General features: G+C 42.5%; 1 protein-coding gene across 2 annotated transcripts in view; it reads right to left on the bottom strand.

Annotated features, from left to right (window-relative positions):
- The window catches only part of FSHR (follicle stimulating hormone receptor), a 1957424-nt gene that overhangs the window by 361343 nt on the left and 1578413 nt on the right, over window positions 1-17668 (bottom strand). For both annotated transcript variants that reach the window (XM_078649629.1, XM_078649630.1), the window contains exons 7-8: window positions 7117-7185; window positions 6936-7010 (exon numbers count right to left, since the gene is read on the bottom strand). In XM_078649629.1, the coding sequence (XP_078505755.1) occupies window positions 6936-7010; window positions 7117-7185 (144 nt within the window). The remainder of the gene's footprint in view (window positions 1-6935; window positions 7011-7116; window positions 7186-17668) is intronic.

The raw sequence follows: 17668 nt of genomic DNA, 5'->3' as shown, positions 1-17668 counted from the left end.
CATACAAAGCACTTGTTAATGCATACCAGCACCACACATAATATGTGGATGTGTACACATGCACACAATAGAAACACTGCTGTAAATATATATTTTTAGTTGGGCACAATGAGACGTACCTAAAGCTCGGAGAGTTGTCTTTTCACCTCAACTTATAGGTAAGAACAATAAAGTACACACATTTACATCATAGTTTGTCTTGGTAATGTCGAATCATGATAAATTGATGATTTTGATTACACCTTTGATTTTCAGACCGACGAACCCCTAGAAGCACACAGGTCATTGATAACCTACATGTGGAGAAGTGTGGCTCACTGGTTAGAGGAGGCAGACCCTGAAGCAGAGGTCAGACCCGGGACCAGGGTTCAATTCCCGACACGGCAGGGTCTTGAGCCCAAATGTCCACGAACTTTATAATTCTAGCTTCGGTGCCTACTCGAATCACGGGTTCACACTCTGCAACTCTGGGCAATAGCTTGCTTAATCTCCACTACGGCCCCCCGCGGCGGGATGCCTGGCTTTCACCTTGGGGATGCCATGTTCGGGTTATCGCAGAGGGAAAAGCCAGGACGGGTTCCCAAAGCAAGCGCCTTGAGACCTTGCGGTGATAAGGCGCTATATAAGAACCTTTGACATGACATGACATGACATATCCTGATCCTGTGGTGGACAGTATATTCACATTTCTTTAAACACACATGCAGAGTGACTAATCACAATTAAGGTCCTGATGAATGCCGCTGGATACCTTTAGGGGACCATTTTATAGCAGTAACATGTTGACCGTTGTTAGGGATGTGTTTGGTTGAATCCCTAGTCCTCTCTTTTAACTATGTACCGGAGACCACCCAATAAAGCTTTAGTGGATCCACAGAGACAATTTGAATCACCACTTTAGTCCATTGTTTGAAATCTGCCCCTCACTCACATCTTTCCATCACTGATCTTGAGAAAACATCTCAGCTCCTCCCCTTGGGGAGTTTTAGCCCACATCTTGGATTGAGGAGTGAGGGTTCTCTTCCTGAAAGGGTTTCTCCCTCTAGCTTTTTCTGACATTACACCACCTCCTTCTCTCACCACCCCTTCCTTATTTCCACATTCAGCCAGGTGTACCTTATGTTCTATGAATGCCCTTGTGACATATGCATATTTTATTTTCAACCTGGCCCAGCTCCAAATTTTCAGTTTGTTATTTATTTGTCTCATTGATGGAGGAATGATCTGCTTTTCTTGCAATGTCGCTAATTAGGCAGCCCGGTGTTCACTTCCTGGGCTGTCAGTGTTATGCATGTAACATTATATCTGATGTTACACTTGTATCTGAAAGACAGCGTGGTATTCCCACGAACCTCCACTGCTCCTCACTAAAATTGGAGTGGTGAGCAGAGCACTTGGTGAGGTTTAGTGCAGCTATCACCACCCCCAGCCCTTCTTCAGCTTCACTCAATGACCCAATATAGTTTATTTTAGGTGTATATGGACCGTGGGATGAGCAGCCTAGCTTCTAAAAGGCTCTTACACACCATCCCTCCCATTCTACTAAATGAATCAGGAGGAGGGCAGGAACTAGGAGTGTGACTTGTCCCTCCTTTTCCAACCCCCACTCTCTGGTTCATTTCCTTTGTTTTACTGACTTAAGAGACTTGAGAGAATGGTGAGAAGAGAGAAAGAAGTTCTTACAGCCCTTTTTCCTGTTGAGGAACACTAGGAAAAGTGTTACAGTAATGAAGAGGAAACAACAGAAATTACACAACATGATGAGAGAGAGCACCAAGCTTGTTCGGATCATTAATTTCTTGTTTTCTCTAAATACAATTATTTTGAGATTTGTTAGTGAAAAAAACAAAAACAGTTTTTTAAGCTGGCACATCAAGCATATCGCGTTAAATCAATGGAGGGAGAAAGAAGAAACTGTGATCCATTCAGCTTCCTTAGTGGTATATCAAAAAAATCAAATAGGGAATTGATCACTTGTCCTACGTAACCAGGGTTTTATGAAGTTTTCGTACTGTGTACCGATAAAAAACCCTCTTTCATGTTACAGAGGCTGGTGGTGGCGGTATATCTTGTTTCTCCGCCTTACTCTTTAAAAACTTGATCGCATCATCATTGGGTTAGTGCTTATGCTTCCTCCACCTGGAAGCATATGACTGGTTAGAGTAGTAGTGATCAGTAATGGGGGGGTATTGTAGTGATAAGGAAAAAAGAAAAACACTTAACATTAGCTCGTATCACCAGATTCGAAACTTTAATAGCTCTGGGTTCAAGGTTTACTTAAAACCAGTTCCGTGCATAGGGGGATATATTTAGGGATCTCCCGCACTTCAAATTGTCCATAAAAAGTTCAACATGTTTCAGCCCCAAAAAATTGCCCATGCGGGTCAGGTGGGCCTTCTTCAGGACCTAAAGTGAAAAAAGGGGTGTGTAAAAAGTGAAAAAGACTCAATGTGTTTCTGTGATTCTAGACCGTTCAGTAGTTGTCGGTCGTAAAAGGATCACAGAGTATTAACCTAATTCCAAAGAGGTCTAGTAGTACCTCTTTGTCAGATTCTTTGGACATCTGCGGGCAGTCAGAGGGTTCATGGCATGCTGTATGCAGACGTAGCACGACTTGTAAAGTAGATGTTGGGGAGGGGATGTAGCTTTACTGCTAGAGCGGTCGACCTGGAACCTGAGGAACTGGGTTCGAGTCTCGGCAATGATGCTCAACATCCTGTGATTCTGGGCGAATCACTTAATCTCCCCGTGCCTAACAAAAATGAATGTGTACTCATGTAACGAAACTGGTGCTCATGTAAAACTCTCCGATTTCTCGGGTCTAGTTCGTGCTATATAAAAAAATAAAAAATATGCACATTTGTAGGTTCCTAAATGTATGCCTGCGACTATGATCAATTAAATACAACAAAGGGATTTACAAGGGACTTTTCAGATACACTTCAATGTAAACCTACCCATTAGACCATTAGACTATGACTCGAATGTTGTAATCTACTTTCTGAACACAGACATGACAAGAAATGAACATTATGGAATTTTTCAGTCCGAAAGCCATGTGACAGATTGACAAAAATGCAGGCGTAGCAACAAATCGAAGATACATTGTACTAATTGTTTGGAGGAGTTTCTGTTGACATTCTTTTCTTAAACAAAAACTCAGTAAAAAATGCCTACCTAGGTCCTGGTTATAAGTGCCCCAGAGGAGTCGGTGCTATATATCGCAATCGGAGTTCTGTATTTACGGGGTTTCTAGTTTTGGGGAAATAACGTGTCAGTATATACTACTCTTTTTCCCTTTTAACCTCTGGCTTGTGTGAGTTGCTGACATTTATCAAAGGGTGTCAACGTTGTCAACCTCACAACTCGGGGGACAGGAGTTTGAGAAGGGGTGGGAAAACTCTGACCAACTCATACTGCAGGACTAAGAGGATTAACAAGTATGTGTCACGAATAAGCGAACATAAAAATAATGGAGCGACAACCGTATGCAACATTTATTTACTATTTGCTGTGGTCTTGATTGTTGACGCAGTGTGATTTCTGAGGCCTCCAAGAAGATGATCTTTAATAACGAGAAAAAGATAATTTTGAACTGTGTTGGAGAAATATGTCTGCTACACCCCTGCCACGCAGGCTATTTAGCAGCATCTGATCAATACTGTGAATGTATTATGGGTGGAGCAACACATGCCTGAGTGGTCTAGAGGAGGGGCAAGTATTGGAAGAAGGGTGTTGAGATGACAGTGACGAGAAGCATATGAGGAGCTGTAATGCCTGGAGTAACATAGAGGAAACACTCAAGGTTCAACTCTTTGAGGAAGGAAACCTATGCTTTACCTGCCCTTGAATGCTCCATAAACATGGCATGTTGAAAATCACAAACGCCCGGGCACACTAAATATATCAAACAGCTCTACCTTTTCTCTCATTTTGGCTCAACTGTATTGACAACTAGTAAAGGGAAGATATTGTCTTAAATCTCTCTCCTCAAGCCATAAGGCTGACTATTCACCAAATAGATCCCTTCTCGGTGGTTGTTTCCTGCAGTTCCCGCCTGGTGAGATCAGATTTCCACTGTAGTCTGGTGACCCCTAAATTGTGTTGCCAGACTGTTGGCTGTCGTGCCTTCTGTTGCAGCCATACAATGCTGGAACCTGCTTCCCCGCTTTTTTCAGGCATAGGCCAGATATTTTAAGATTCAGGAAATCCTTGACGACCTGGCTACTCCTTCTCTTTTAATAGGTGATTTATCCATCCCACTGATTGATAGCATTAGCTATTCAACCTGTTTAAGTGCCACGATTCACCAGTGTGAGTGAAGGTTTGTGCTCTATAAAATTGAAATACATACATATAGACAGCATAGAGCACCAGGATTACTTTCTTCTTTGCTTTCCTCCTCTTTGTCTTACATTTAGTAAGTGCGCCTGCCACTCTTCGTTTATCACTGTGCTTTTATTTTCCATCTCTTGTTGACATAGTTTCCCCTTATACCCTGTTATTCCTGTCTTTCTCCTTTCTATGTTCCTGTGCCTCATTCTCTGCCTTGCCCTGTCTTACTATGCCACTGTCTACACTTTCCCCACCATCCATACCTCTTCTCCATAACCCCTTTCCTAATTGCATTTGTTCCTCTTCCTATCTCTGCATCCCCTATCCCATTGTCCATATTTCATTTACTTTATTACTGTCACAATCTGCTCTCCATTTATCACTGCCATCCCCCATTTCCTCTATTGCAGTCTTCTTGTCAAGGTCTTCATGTTCCTGTTACTTTGCTGCATTGTTAGACCTGTCAGCCATAGGGTGGTCTTCTACCAAACTTTTTGCATTCTTCCCTTCTGTGTTGCTGACTATGTTGTTGTCTGCCTTGGGACTTTGTGCACCTTACCACTTATAAAAAGTGCTATAGTGCTTGTGCTCATTCCCTAAGACACTGCAAAATTCGCGTACACATGGTTTGCATATTCAGTTTACTTACATGTTCCTTGTAGAGTGGTATATCATATACCTAGGGACTGTATAGTAAATGCTACCACTGGGCATGCAGCACTTGTTGTGCCTCCCACTTAATTAGCCCCATGTAACATGTCCCAGGCCCGCCATTGCTGCCTGAATGCAGTTTTAAACTGCGAATTCAACTTGGCAATATAACTCCCTTGCCAAACCTTAAACTCCCCTTTTATTGAATATAGCTCACCTCTAAGTTAGGCCCTAGATAGCCCAAAGGGCAGGGTGCATATAAATTAAAGGGTTGGACATGTACCTTTAGGTTTTGCATGCTCTTTTTAATTTTTTATTATAGTGATGCCTGTCTCTCACATAGGATACTATTAGGTTGACTTATTACATTTAATAAGTGAAAACATTTGCTGGGGAGCAAGTTAGAATTTCATGTTTGATGTCTGAGGAATTGTGATTTAAAAACGCTTTAATGTTAAAGTCGGATTTTAAGTCACAATTCTGAATTAAAACTTTTAGAAAGTTGGCATTTCTTGCCCTAACCATTTGGGGCCAGCAGACTGTTTCTGCGTCACATGACTAGGTGTAGTTGACAGTTTGTCATTGTGTATTCCTCCCAGACAGCATCACACAGAGGGTCTGGGTGTTGGTATGATGGCCATCCCAGCTTGATAGGGACAAGGGGGCTTGGACCTGTCACCTACCATACTTGGACTTCAAATGCACAGGCCCAGCTCACACACAAAGGACTTCACTCTAGTCTATTGTTCCCCCAGGCAGAAAGGAACCAGAACATGGAGGCATGACATTTCAGACCCCTATGTAGGGGAAAAACTCCAGAAGTTTCTTCTACTTCAAAGAGAGCTCCATGTATAAAAAAAGGGGACCCTCAGAGCCACTCTTAATACACTCTTGGATTGTGGATACTACAGAAAAAGAACTGCCCTGTCAGGAGAGGACTACCCTGCTGCTTGAGGCCTGTCATGCTGTCTGAGAAGGAAGATTGGACTGGCTCCCTTCCTCCCAGGCTGAAGTGACTCCAAGGGTCAACTGACCAGCATCATTTTATGAGCTACAGGAAAATGGCAAGCTCCAGAAGTCTCAGTGCAACTGCCTAGCTGGCCTGCTGCACTGGACCTGCCTATACCTGCAACTGGCCCTACCTGAGCCCTGCTTACCTCTGCTGGAGTTCCTGGCCTTCAAGAGGTGAGTTCAGTTCCTTGACCTTTGCTGTGACCTCAATTGAGCTTCTCTTAAAAGAAAAGGAGATCTCCTGAAGTTTTGGGCTCTTCCCCTGAAAGGGCCTGTTTGTGCCAAGATCTTTACACCTGCACCAACCACCAACACAAACCCAGTGAACCCGAACCTTTGCTTTACAGCAACCACCAGAGAGAAGTGGCAACACAAGAGCTGCACTTCCCATTACAGTATTGACAGCCCCCAGTGACCGCCAACGTAAAGCTCATACAACAACTGTCCATGATGCCAGACAGGATCCTTATGCTACAGCGACGATCACCAGTGATGCACGGTATGCTCTTCGCTCTACAAAAACAAGCATCTGCAGTGCTCTCCCTGCTCCTCGTGGCTTCCTCCAACGCAAAAGTAGTTCTTCACACTGGGCTTTAAAAGGTAACTTTATGACCTGGATTAACCTGGTCTCTGCATATGCGCTTTCTTCGCAGAGAAGTCAGAAGCTGAAAGTGAACGCTAAGATAAAATAACGGTGCAATCCAATGTTTTAGGCAGGAGAACCTCCCAAATTTGAAAAAAATATTATAAAATGGTGTGTTGTAGTATAATGTAAAACAATGTCCTCATGCAAAAAATGTTTTTGTCTATATCAAAACGCGAATGACAAAAGTGTGTGGTTAAATGAAACTAACTTGCTGCAATTTCATTTGTAAAGCTGCTCTGAATGCATATAGAAATACCAGCGAGTTTGGTGGATTTCAAGATTCAGCACTTACAAAATCACTGGTCCTGTTGCTCCTTGAAACACTTGGTCGGGCAATTTCTCCAGCCTCTGATTGTCACTGAGATTTCTGTAAAATCAGATGGAAAGATACGGGTAAGCATCAGTACGCCAGACTTCGCATTACCTATTCAAAATTCACTGTCTGTAATACTCAGGATTAAAAGGACAATTACAGTTCATTCAAGTGTGTGCCGTTGAACGCGTGATTCTGTATTTCTTCAATTCCATTTTTATTCAGCCGTCTGAAAAACAATGGAAAAGACACGTCAAGAGAGAGATCAGACATTTATTTCAGAGTACTATAGTTGCATGCACAGTGTAACAGCGAGATACAAGTGTTTAAATTAAGATTCCCAGGTCGAAAATATCCTCTCCAACCAAATTTAGTCGGTATTAAGGAAGAACACGAGAGCCAATTTTTTTGTTTTTCCAAATATGCTAAATGTTGGGCTGCTCATAATTATTTAGCTTCGGCTGTGCTTGATAAATTGACATTTAAATAGGAAAAACGTAAAATCTATTTTTACATGGCTACGGAGTGGTGATTGGAAACGAAATTGCGAAAGTGCAGCTGAAACGAAAAGAAATACTGCTGAACACTGAGAAATAAGGGGCATATTACCAACAAGTAGCGATATTTATCGCTAAATAGGCTTAGCGACGATTTGTTTATCGCTGGATATGTTAGCGGAAAAAACATGCTATTAGCAACGTTTTTCTCCATTGTGCTAAAATATCCAGCGATAGCGGCCAAATGCGTGAATATCGCTGAGAATACAGCGATATTCTCGCATTAGCGACGAAATGCTCTTAGCCATGTTATCCACCTCCCATTGGATAACATGGCTAAGAACTGGTCTGGGCAGGTGTTCATTTCTAATGCTACGCCTGCCTTGCTAACAGGCGATAGCGACGTTAGCGACTGCTTTCAGTCGCTAACTGATTGGGAACGTCCACTTTGCATGTCATTAGCGATAAAAATCGCTGACATGAAAAGCGGGCCCCAACCGCTCGCTATCGCCTAAAAGCTGTCGCTAACATCAGTTAGCGACAGCTTGCTAATAGTGCGATAGAATTATCGCCACTTAGCGGCCAAAAACGGCCGCTAAATCGGCAATAATTGCCTTTCGCCCCCATTGGTAATATGCCCCTCAGTCCCAGGAAATGCCAATTGCGTATTAAGAAAGGTGTGTTTTAACAAGGTTCTTGAACTTGCACTTGAATCGCCCTCTCTCTTTTTACTTTCCTTTCTTTAAATGCAGAACTGGTCCTCTCCGACTGAAAAAACGAAAATTTACTTGAGGATTGAAGTGATGAACAAAGGGAATGGTCACTGAAATTACGCTGCAAAGGAAACACTAAGGCCTAGATTCATCAAGGTAAAATCCGCTTCGAAAGGGGCAGATTCTCAGAATCTGCCCCTTTGCGACTGGTATTTTTGCATTTGGGATGCATCATCCCAAATGCAAAAATCGTAATTTAAGAAATCGCAAAATTGCAATTACTTGCATTTAAGGAATGTCAAATTGAGATTCCTTAAATGCAATGCATTAAAGTTTAAAAATAGCGATTCCGCTAATAGGGCTCGCAAATTACCATGAAGTTGAGCTTCATGGTAATTTGCAAAAAAAAATGCACTTAGGGCATGTTGCGCACGCACACACATGCCCTAAGGGCATGTGTGTGTGCAACATATGTGCACAGATCAATTTCAGGGGTGCAACAGGGTGTCCATTGGACACCCCTGCACCCTTGAAATCGCATTCTCAATTTGCGATTCGCTATTTGCGATTCGCAAATTGAGAATGTCTTCCCATTCATTCCTATGGGCCTCTAGGCCCATAGGAATGAATTGGGAGGTATTCCTTAATTGCGACTTGCAATCTGCGAGTCGCAATAAAGGAATTTTAAGAAATCGCTATTATTTTAGTGATTTCTTCAAGCATTGCATTTTGCTATTCCTTAATAGCGAATCGTTATTTTTCGCTATTAAGGAATATCAAAATGGGTTCTTGATGCATCTGGGGGTTAATTATGTGGCAGCGTTCGCTAAAATATGTGGCTAGAAAGGGGGGCGTGGCCTGACTGAGCAGCGAGATGGCCGCTCCCTGACAGCTGAGTCCGCTGTATGCCTGGAGCTGTGCGGAAATTCCATATTAGAGGTGCCCCGAACGATTTCTCGCGACCGCCGTCCGAGGCGAGGAGGCGTGTCCTACTGGGCCTAGTGGACAGGACCAAGCCTCAGCCTTGCATTACTCAGATGCCCGCGGTAAACTGAGGGCCGGTGCTGGCGGTGGAGCAGGCCGGACTGAGAATCCGTCCGGCTTGCCGACATCAATAAATACAGTAAGGGGTTGTTGCAGCGCAAGTGTACGAATCGTTGATATTCCCCCAACAAGGCATTGTGTGTGCGAGAAAGTGGCAAGGCCTCATTCAATGCACACTTGTGGCCCTGGGAAAGCAGATATGGAGGATGCAGTGCAATCCAATACACCGATAACTTGTGCCCCCTCAGTGCATTGCGGGTCCGACGAAAGTACCACAGCGTGACACATATCTCCGTTATACTCTGGCTCAAGGCGCAGATAGCGGAGACAAGAAATGACGCCACCATCTTTACTCTCACTTTTAGTATGGCACTGTTTGGAGGCTAACTCAGCGGTTGTTGCACTATACTGATCTCCTCCCCTGTGACACAAAAAGGAAACTGGGTACAAACAATGCCCGATGTGTGAGACTGGAAAGTGCACGCTCTGTACTTAATCCCAGTGACACCGTTGGCATAGTCTTTTGTGAGAGGTGACGACTGGCCCTCCGTCTGAGCTGGAGATGCGGGGAGCTTCAGGGACATTATTGCTCTCCCTACCACTGCTATTGGAGACTGTGTATTTGCCAATACGCAGCGGGTCTCGTGTTGGGCACTTTTTGCACACAGAGCTGCATGTGGTAGTGCGAGGGTGTTTGTAAATGTGGAGCTGGGTGTGGCTCCTCCCCCCACGTAGTCTCCTGGTTCCCAGAGGCATTTTGTGCGTCACACCTTGATATTCAAAAAGGGGTTTTGATAAAATGCTAACTGTTGAGCTAGGTAGCCTTTTCTGATCATGCTGGACTATATTAGTTGGTGCCTGTGCCGTTTTAAGTCTGATAGGTGGCTCTATTGGAATAGACACTATCGCCAGGGAGAGGCCCTGCCTGAGCCCCATAGACACCCATATCTGGTGACACTGCGACACTTCACTCACGCAGATAGCTGCTACCAAGCCTCTGACATCGGAAGCGCACTCAATATACCGAAACTCAAGAACTGATCACCCTGGACACTTTCCCTTTCTCAGTTGTGGGGTAGTCACCATGTCCGATCCTATTGAAGTTTGAGAAAGGGGCTCTGGCTGAAGCCAGGGGGGGCGGCATACATCACTAGTACGCTTTTGTCCCTCACTGATACTGCACTTAGCCAAGAAGTACAACGTGGGGAAGATAGACGCTAGGCAATCTAAATTAACATTTGAAAATAAAAGACAGACGCGCCAAGGCAACGTCGACCCTGACACTGGGACAGCGCATGGCCCCTCGGATGACACTGATGCTGAAAATGCCGATCTCTGCAGTCCCCTCCTAGAGGTTATGCCTAGTCTCAAGACAATCAACTCCAAGCTGGACAGCATGAAAGCCAGACTAGACCAAGTCACGACTCAAGTGGACACTCACGATCTCCGTTTGGACCATCTTGAGAATCACCAAACTGAACCGCACAAATTGAATTCCAGGTCGACACCAAAGAACAATTGCTGAATATGGAACGGGTCCTCAGAGTCATCAGGGCCAAAAATGATGATCTGGAAGCTCGCTCCCGGAGGAACAATATTCGCCTCATAGGAATTCCGGAGACCATAGCAATTGGAAAAATTGAACACTTTGTGGAAGAACTGCTGAAGGACTTCTTTGGATCAGAACTATCTCAAATGTGCATTGTGGAGTGGGCACACCACGCTTTAGGAGCTAAACCTCCGGTGGGGGGCCCTACCAGGCCAAAACTGGCTAAAATATTGAACTACCGAGATAGAGATGCTATACTCAGGGGGGCCAGGGAATGGGGTCAAATCTCCTACAAGGGCAACAACATCTCGTTATTTCCAGACTTTACTCCTGCTGTCTAGGCCGCTCGTCGTGATTTTGCCCAAGCCAAGAATATCGTCCAGCAGGTCGGGGTATTCTATGCACTACTTTACCCTGCCAAGCTCAAGGTCACACATTAAAATGACACTCCTTTCTTCACAGACGCCAAGTCGGCATTAAAGTTTGCTAAACACATTTGTGGCGGAAAGAAACAGAAAGAGAGTGTTGAAAACAGCGAACTGCAGAAACTAACTTAGATGATAATGATTGATATCCGTTATTATTGTTTATGTGCCTATGTTTGTTTTTCAGATCGGGATTCTGATTTAAAAAGTTATTGGTGTGTAAGATGCTTATATTGTAAACACTGCTGACTGTTTTAAGTTATATCCGACATTCTGTCCATGTTATAAAAACTAATATATGTCTCGGCCACTAGGTTCTCGAACTGGGTTGTATGCCGGTCTTCCCTCTCCCCGCAGGGAGATCTCCTGTGTAATCACTAGTAAAGAGGTTGGTATATAATACTTCAACCTAAGTGGGAGGTTGGTGTGGGTGGGGGGTTACTTATGTGAGGGGTCAGAAAGGTTTAATCAAAATGGCAGGAGCTATCTAAGGTACAGGTGTTGTACGTTTTTGCTATACCTTGTGTGGGTACAGGTAGTCGCGCTACAGTTAGTCCACATAAACAATGGCTACATATAATTGTTTTACCTGGAATATACGGGGACTGAATGATAACAGAAAAGTGCGTCTTGTTCAATCTTATCTAGTGAGGCATAATGTTGACATATGTTTTTTACCAGAAACGCACCTCTCCAGTCCGATGACCACTCTACTCCAACATAGACAATGGGAAAACACATGCTTGGCTACATATTCCAGCTACACCACGATCCTAATATGGAAAAACATTGGTTGGTCACAATTTTCTCTACAGGTAGACCCAGACGGCAGATACATGATTTTAGAGGGTACACTTGGCACGACATGGGTCTGGTGACAGTATATGTCCCGAATTCGGACTCGCCAGACTTCTTTCATACTCTTTGGGGTAATGTACTGAAACTCGATTGCGACATTATCATTTGGGGAGGACTTCAATGCCATGTTAGATGACGATACAGACCGCAAAGGTGCCTCTTGCTCACTGCAACCGCATGCCAGTGCTGCGTTAAATGCACTAATATTGGAGAGGGGCCTTGTAGATTCATGGCGAGTGTGGCATCCAGACGTACTGGAGGGCAAATGTGTCAACAACGCAACATTCTGCCTGGTCTAATATAGAATATTGGCTTATCTCTAAAGACAGAGCTACCTGGGTGGTGTATATAAGACATCTTCCTCACACTCTCTCAGACCATGCACCATGCTTGCTTAGATTACAGATCGCGACTATGCCCAGTCGAGCATTTACATGGCGACTCCCATCTCATGCCTTCTCGGATGTTGCTTTCCGGGAAGAAATCAAACAAGATATACTAGATTACTTCACACTCAATGAGGGGTAGGTGTCTTCCAAGTCATCCCTGTGGGAGGCTTTCAAGGTGGTGATCCGTGGCAAGTGTATAGCCTGTCAAGCGGGTGTACTGCAAACCATACGACAAACACTCAAAACACTAGAAAAAGATATCCGTGAGCTTGAACTTTAATATTATTGTAGTGGCGAAAGTGAGCTCCTTTCCCAGATTAGAAGTAAAATAAGAGAATTCGGGGCGGAGGCGGAGGCGTAGTGTGAAGTCAAGTACCTGGGCAGGACTGCACAAGCCCGGTGAGAGGGAGATAGACCAAGGAAGACTCTTGCAGCGCTACTTAAACCCGCCCCCGTACCACTGACTACATTGTGGAGATGCTAGATACAGGGCAAACGGACAGTTAGAGGCACACAAGAAATTAAGGACTATGTGAGTGATTTTTATTCAAGTTATACACTTCAAAATGTACACAGGAGGCGGACAATTTACATTCTTATTTTGACACTATTGAAGTGCTATAGCTAGGAAATGTATTTAAACAAAAAGAGAGAAAGGGAAGTCACAGATTCCACTCTTATTCCCCAGGGAAATATCAGATAATTACCAACAGGGCAAACATAAGGTATTTATTAGTCATGTTGCATGGTAGTGATTCCTTACTTTCTTCCTTTACCCGCTAACGTGTGACTATTAGTCACCACCTCCTGCTGAGACCCATGAAATAAAACGTCGCCACGACAAATGTAAGCTTTCCATTCTCCATTATTGTTTTATCAGATGGACAAACATTTATTTGCACTGCCTCAAGTATACTCCACATACCCAACTCAAATATGATCAAGTACAGTTTTACTCTGATCTAATATTACCTTAGTATTGCACCAGACTAAATAGTGCCACAACGTAGCCACACCCACTGGGTAACATTTGGTTGTAATCTAATGAAACCAAGTCACTGTCCACTTAAGGGCACATGCGACTGCATGACAAGGATCGCTCAGCTTGAGGGCTGATAACCAGGTGGAACTACATGTGTATTGTCATGTCTTATGTCTGTGTTTTCTATGTTCCCTTTTTCTTTTCACAGGTTCGTACAATGCGTTCACCAATCCTGAAGGTATAAGACTTGGAACCATGAGTAATCTGGTCCCGTTCTGAGGCCATAGCTTAGGGTGCGCCTTAGAGTGTGCATACCGCCATGGTCTCCGGTCCTGGTGAAAGCCTGGCAATTAGCATTCAGAGGCTGAAATATGTAGACCCGACTTCTTAACTTTGGATGTGCCTGACCAATCAACTCAGCCATAACATCCACCACATATTTTTAACCTGGCCTTACTCTCCACTTAATAAAAAATTCTTTACTTAATAAAAAATTCTTTAGGAAACAGTAAGCCCATTTTAATTTCATTTCATACACCAGCACTATTACTTGTCACCCAAGAAAACCTACTCCGCTATAATCAGGCGTTGTAGCACACCGGACTGGCACTCGGCCTCTCTGGTGGGGGCCCAGTGATGAAGCATGTCACCAACTAGGTTGGTGAGTGAGGTCTCTTTTTAATAAACACGAGTGACCCTTGTTGAAAGTCTTTGACTTTCTAGAGATGGAGAGTGCTTCAGAAATATATTTTGTTTTGACTCACAAAATTAAACTTTCATAATAAAATAATCATATTAACCAGCATGAAGTGAAATGTATTAACCAACCTGAATTAAGATGCATACACAACATGAGGGACTAATACATGTGCTTTTAGTTGCAAATGCATGTTTGTAAAAATAATAAACTAACCTTGTCTATTGTCTTTGTCAGTATTAAATGTGGCTGTTTTATTAATGGCATGTGATTAATTGTGTGTGCTTATATTGAGTCTTTTCGTCTTTATGTGGCACAAGAATCATGTTTGTTACTAAAATGCTTTGGCTAGGTAACACTTATTAATGGGTTAATAATTAGCAAAGGGGGGTGGGTCACAGAACGAATTCTAATTCTTTTATTAATTGATGTCTTGTGTTTGTTTATACATTAGTTTCTCAAATGGGCCTAAGAAAATGGCTGGCAGGGCTTCAGAATATGAAACTTGACCAGAGTGAAGCCTTCACTCATGCGCAGACGAAAGAGCTTTTTGCTGAACAAACAACGTTTAATGCAGAAGCAATTGTAGTCGAGTTGAACGTGTTCTTGGAGTCATATCCAAGGACAGGATGTGGCAGGGCCTGCCAAGATTAGGAAGTAAAGTTTTGTGCTCGGGTGAATGTATCTTTCTTGAGGAAGCAAAAAGGATGGAGAAACTAAGAACAATAAGGGCTATGATGAGGCCCCGGACTTGGTCAGGAGAGTATGACCTAATGGTGGACTGACATGGCTTAGCCAATAAGAAGTTTGGATTTCAATAAGAATGTGTGATAAAGATACTTTAGCTAGTCAGATAAGGTATAAAATCTGTCCCCTTTGGAGGGAGGGCGCTTCTCGCTTTCCGAAACCTGAAGGGCATGACGTGCTGAAGGACTTCCTGGCACACGTAAGGATAATAGGCTTAAATGACTTTTTCCTTTAAGTGGGGGGAGTTTTAGTTAGGAAATTAGGGCTTAGGTGATGGAAACTGTTTATTCTTCTTTAATCATGCTAATTGATTATGCTTGAAAGTGTCAATCTAATTTGCTATTCTTCAAAATAAAGCTGCCAATTTTATTGCTAATAAAGAGAATCTTTAAAAATGCCTTTTCTTCAAATAAATAGTTAATAAATAAGATTTTTTGAAATAACAAGCTGGTCTTGTTTATTCATGGTCCTGTTACCATCAGCAGATCCATTTGCCTAAGTGACTTAATTAAATGATAAGAAAAATCATGGTAAAATCGTTATACTGCAGTTGTATATAAATGTGTAAATAATTTGTGAATAGGTTTATTAATTAGGTCACATGATTCGGTTGCCCAAAAATATGTCCTGTTAGTTTATGGGCCTTGTGGGAAGTTTATTGAATTATGGTGAGTATTATGGAGTTGGGTAGTGTTGCTGAGACATATTTTCTATAGGGGCGCTGGATCAATTCTCTGGTAGCAGAGCTCGGTTGCTATGGTAACTGACATGTTACATGGTAATTACATAGGATCTATGACTAAAACATGTTAAGTTTGTCAAAGTTGTTATATGTTGTCGAAAGGTTTTTTCCAGCAGTGTGAAAATTCCTAGTTGTGCCGGCATATGAGTAGTGTGACAAGTGAAGTTGCACAGTGCATTTATTCTGTTTCAAATAGTGGTATTGTTATATATCACTAGTGTTGTGGGCGTACAACACAAGTTAAGGGATTTCTGGTGTGTTAGGTAGAATGCATAGTGAGGATTGTCTATGAAATCGTAGCTTTCGAGTATAGGGACTTGGAGCCTGTTTTAAAACTCACTGCGAAAAGAGTAGTAGAACTTATCTAAACTTGAGTGAAGGGTAAGGTAACGTCGTTTATTTTACTGGCAAATGTGGATTTCTATGGTTGGTTAAAGTCCTACCAGGATTTCATGTATGAATGGTTAGGGATACTTTCCGTTTGAAAGTGCGTAAATGGTTTTGTAATTCCGTTCGAGTCAAACTTTGAATTGTTACTTTATGTACATTCAGAGGGAAACGAGTTCGTTATTACCTGTTAGAAGGGTAGAGTAAAGTTTACTTTAACAACAATTGAATATTCGGTGAGAATAGCGTCGTCTATTCCACGCAAAGGAATATTTGAATGACTGTAAAAGTTATTACTTTATTTTAGTGAAACAGACAAATGGTTTGTTTTTCTGTTGTTATTAATTGAAATTTATTGAAAAAGTTTTTCTTAAAATGGCGCTGTGAACATTTTTTGTAAAGGAGGGGTGAGCTCTAGGAGCGAGAGACGAGAAGCTGCAGCGGCAGTATACATCACAGGGTCCGTGCTGTGATTGGCTAACATACGTCACAGCTAGCGCACTGATTGGTTCACGTGACTATGTCAAGCTGTCAGCTGATTGGCTTATACTGAAAGTAGCATTTCTATTGGTTGAGCAAGGTGGTGACGTAGCTTAACCCGATTGGCTTGTTGGTGTGTTTCGCGCACGGATTGGTTGGTTTAGCGGAACAACCAGGAAACAATTGCGATCTATTCTAAAGTAAGCAGAATCAATTAAAAACATGAGTTATTACTACAAGAAAGAGGAAAAGAAGCTTACATGGTTTCAGAAATTGAAAAATATATTTACACCTGATAAGAAAATTGAAACACGAGGTGGAAAATTACTTCATAAGTATAAAACACCTGCAGCCTATATGGAAGGTGAATATGGTTATCATACTTGCCTTTGGTTTGATAATTGGTTGGATTAAACCAAGAATGATGGTGTATTAGCATGGCCGGAAGATGGATCATTCAATATGAGGGTTTTGAAAATTTTTAGAGAATAAATGATGGCTCTTGTGCTAAAACCTAGACCTACTCAATTTGAAGCATTAGTTGAATGGGAGGATGAGATGTTTGAACTTGCACAAGAAAATAGTGGTATAATAAGAGGTCCAGAATTAGATATTAATAGAGAAACCCATGAAGACAGAATGTGTCGATGGAGACGTGCAGACATGTGTGATGGTTTGTATTCAGTAAGAGAGATGGTTACTGACGTACAAGGTCAAAAGAATACCCAAAAGAAAAATAATAATGTTGAAGAAAATGATTTAGAAGATCCAGTTTTAGAAGAGATTTATGTTTCAAATCAGAAAAAGACTCCTTATAAACCAGCTTGTACATGGTCTACCCCGATGGTTTCTCCAGGAACCATTCCAAGTGCACCACCACTTAATGAGGAATCACCCAGATTATACCCGAATAATACAGAATCTCCTGAAAGAGTAGAAACAAGGACTAATTCTAGTATATATGGTGAAAATAGAAATTTCCCTGAAACCCCAGTTTTGAGAAAAGAGACTTCTGGAAATTTAATGAGAACAGGAAGAGGTGATGAAACTCCAAGTACTTCAAAATATTTACGGGCAAAGGAAGAATTAATACGACAGTTAACTAAAGGCATGGAAGCAGTAACAGTTCCAGTAACGATTGGTCCTGTTCAACCAGTGTTCGATCAGGGAGAAATTAGACATCCAGGTTTAACTATTCCACT

Source organism: Lissotriton helveticus, chromosome 6, assembly GCF_964261635.1.
Source record: "Lissotriton helveticus chromosome 6, aLisHel1.1, whole genome shotgun sequence".
Taxonomy (NCBI): Eukaryota; Metazoa; Chordata; class Amphibia; order Caudata; family Salamandridae; genus Lissotriton; species Lissotriton helveticus.
This window is presented reverse-complemented; position numbering and strand designations above follow the sequence as displayed.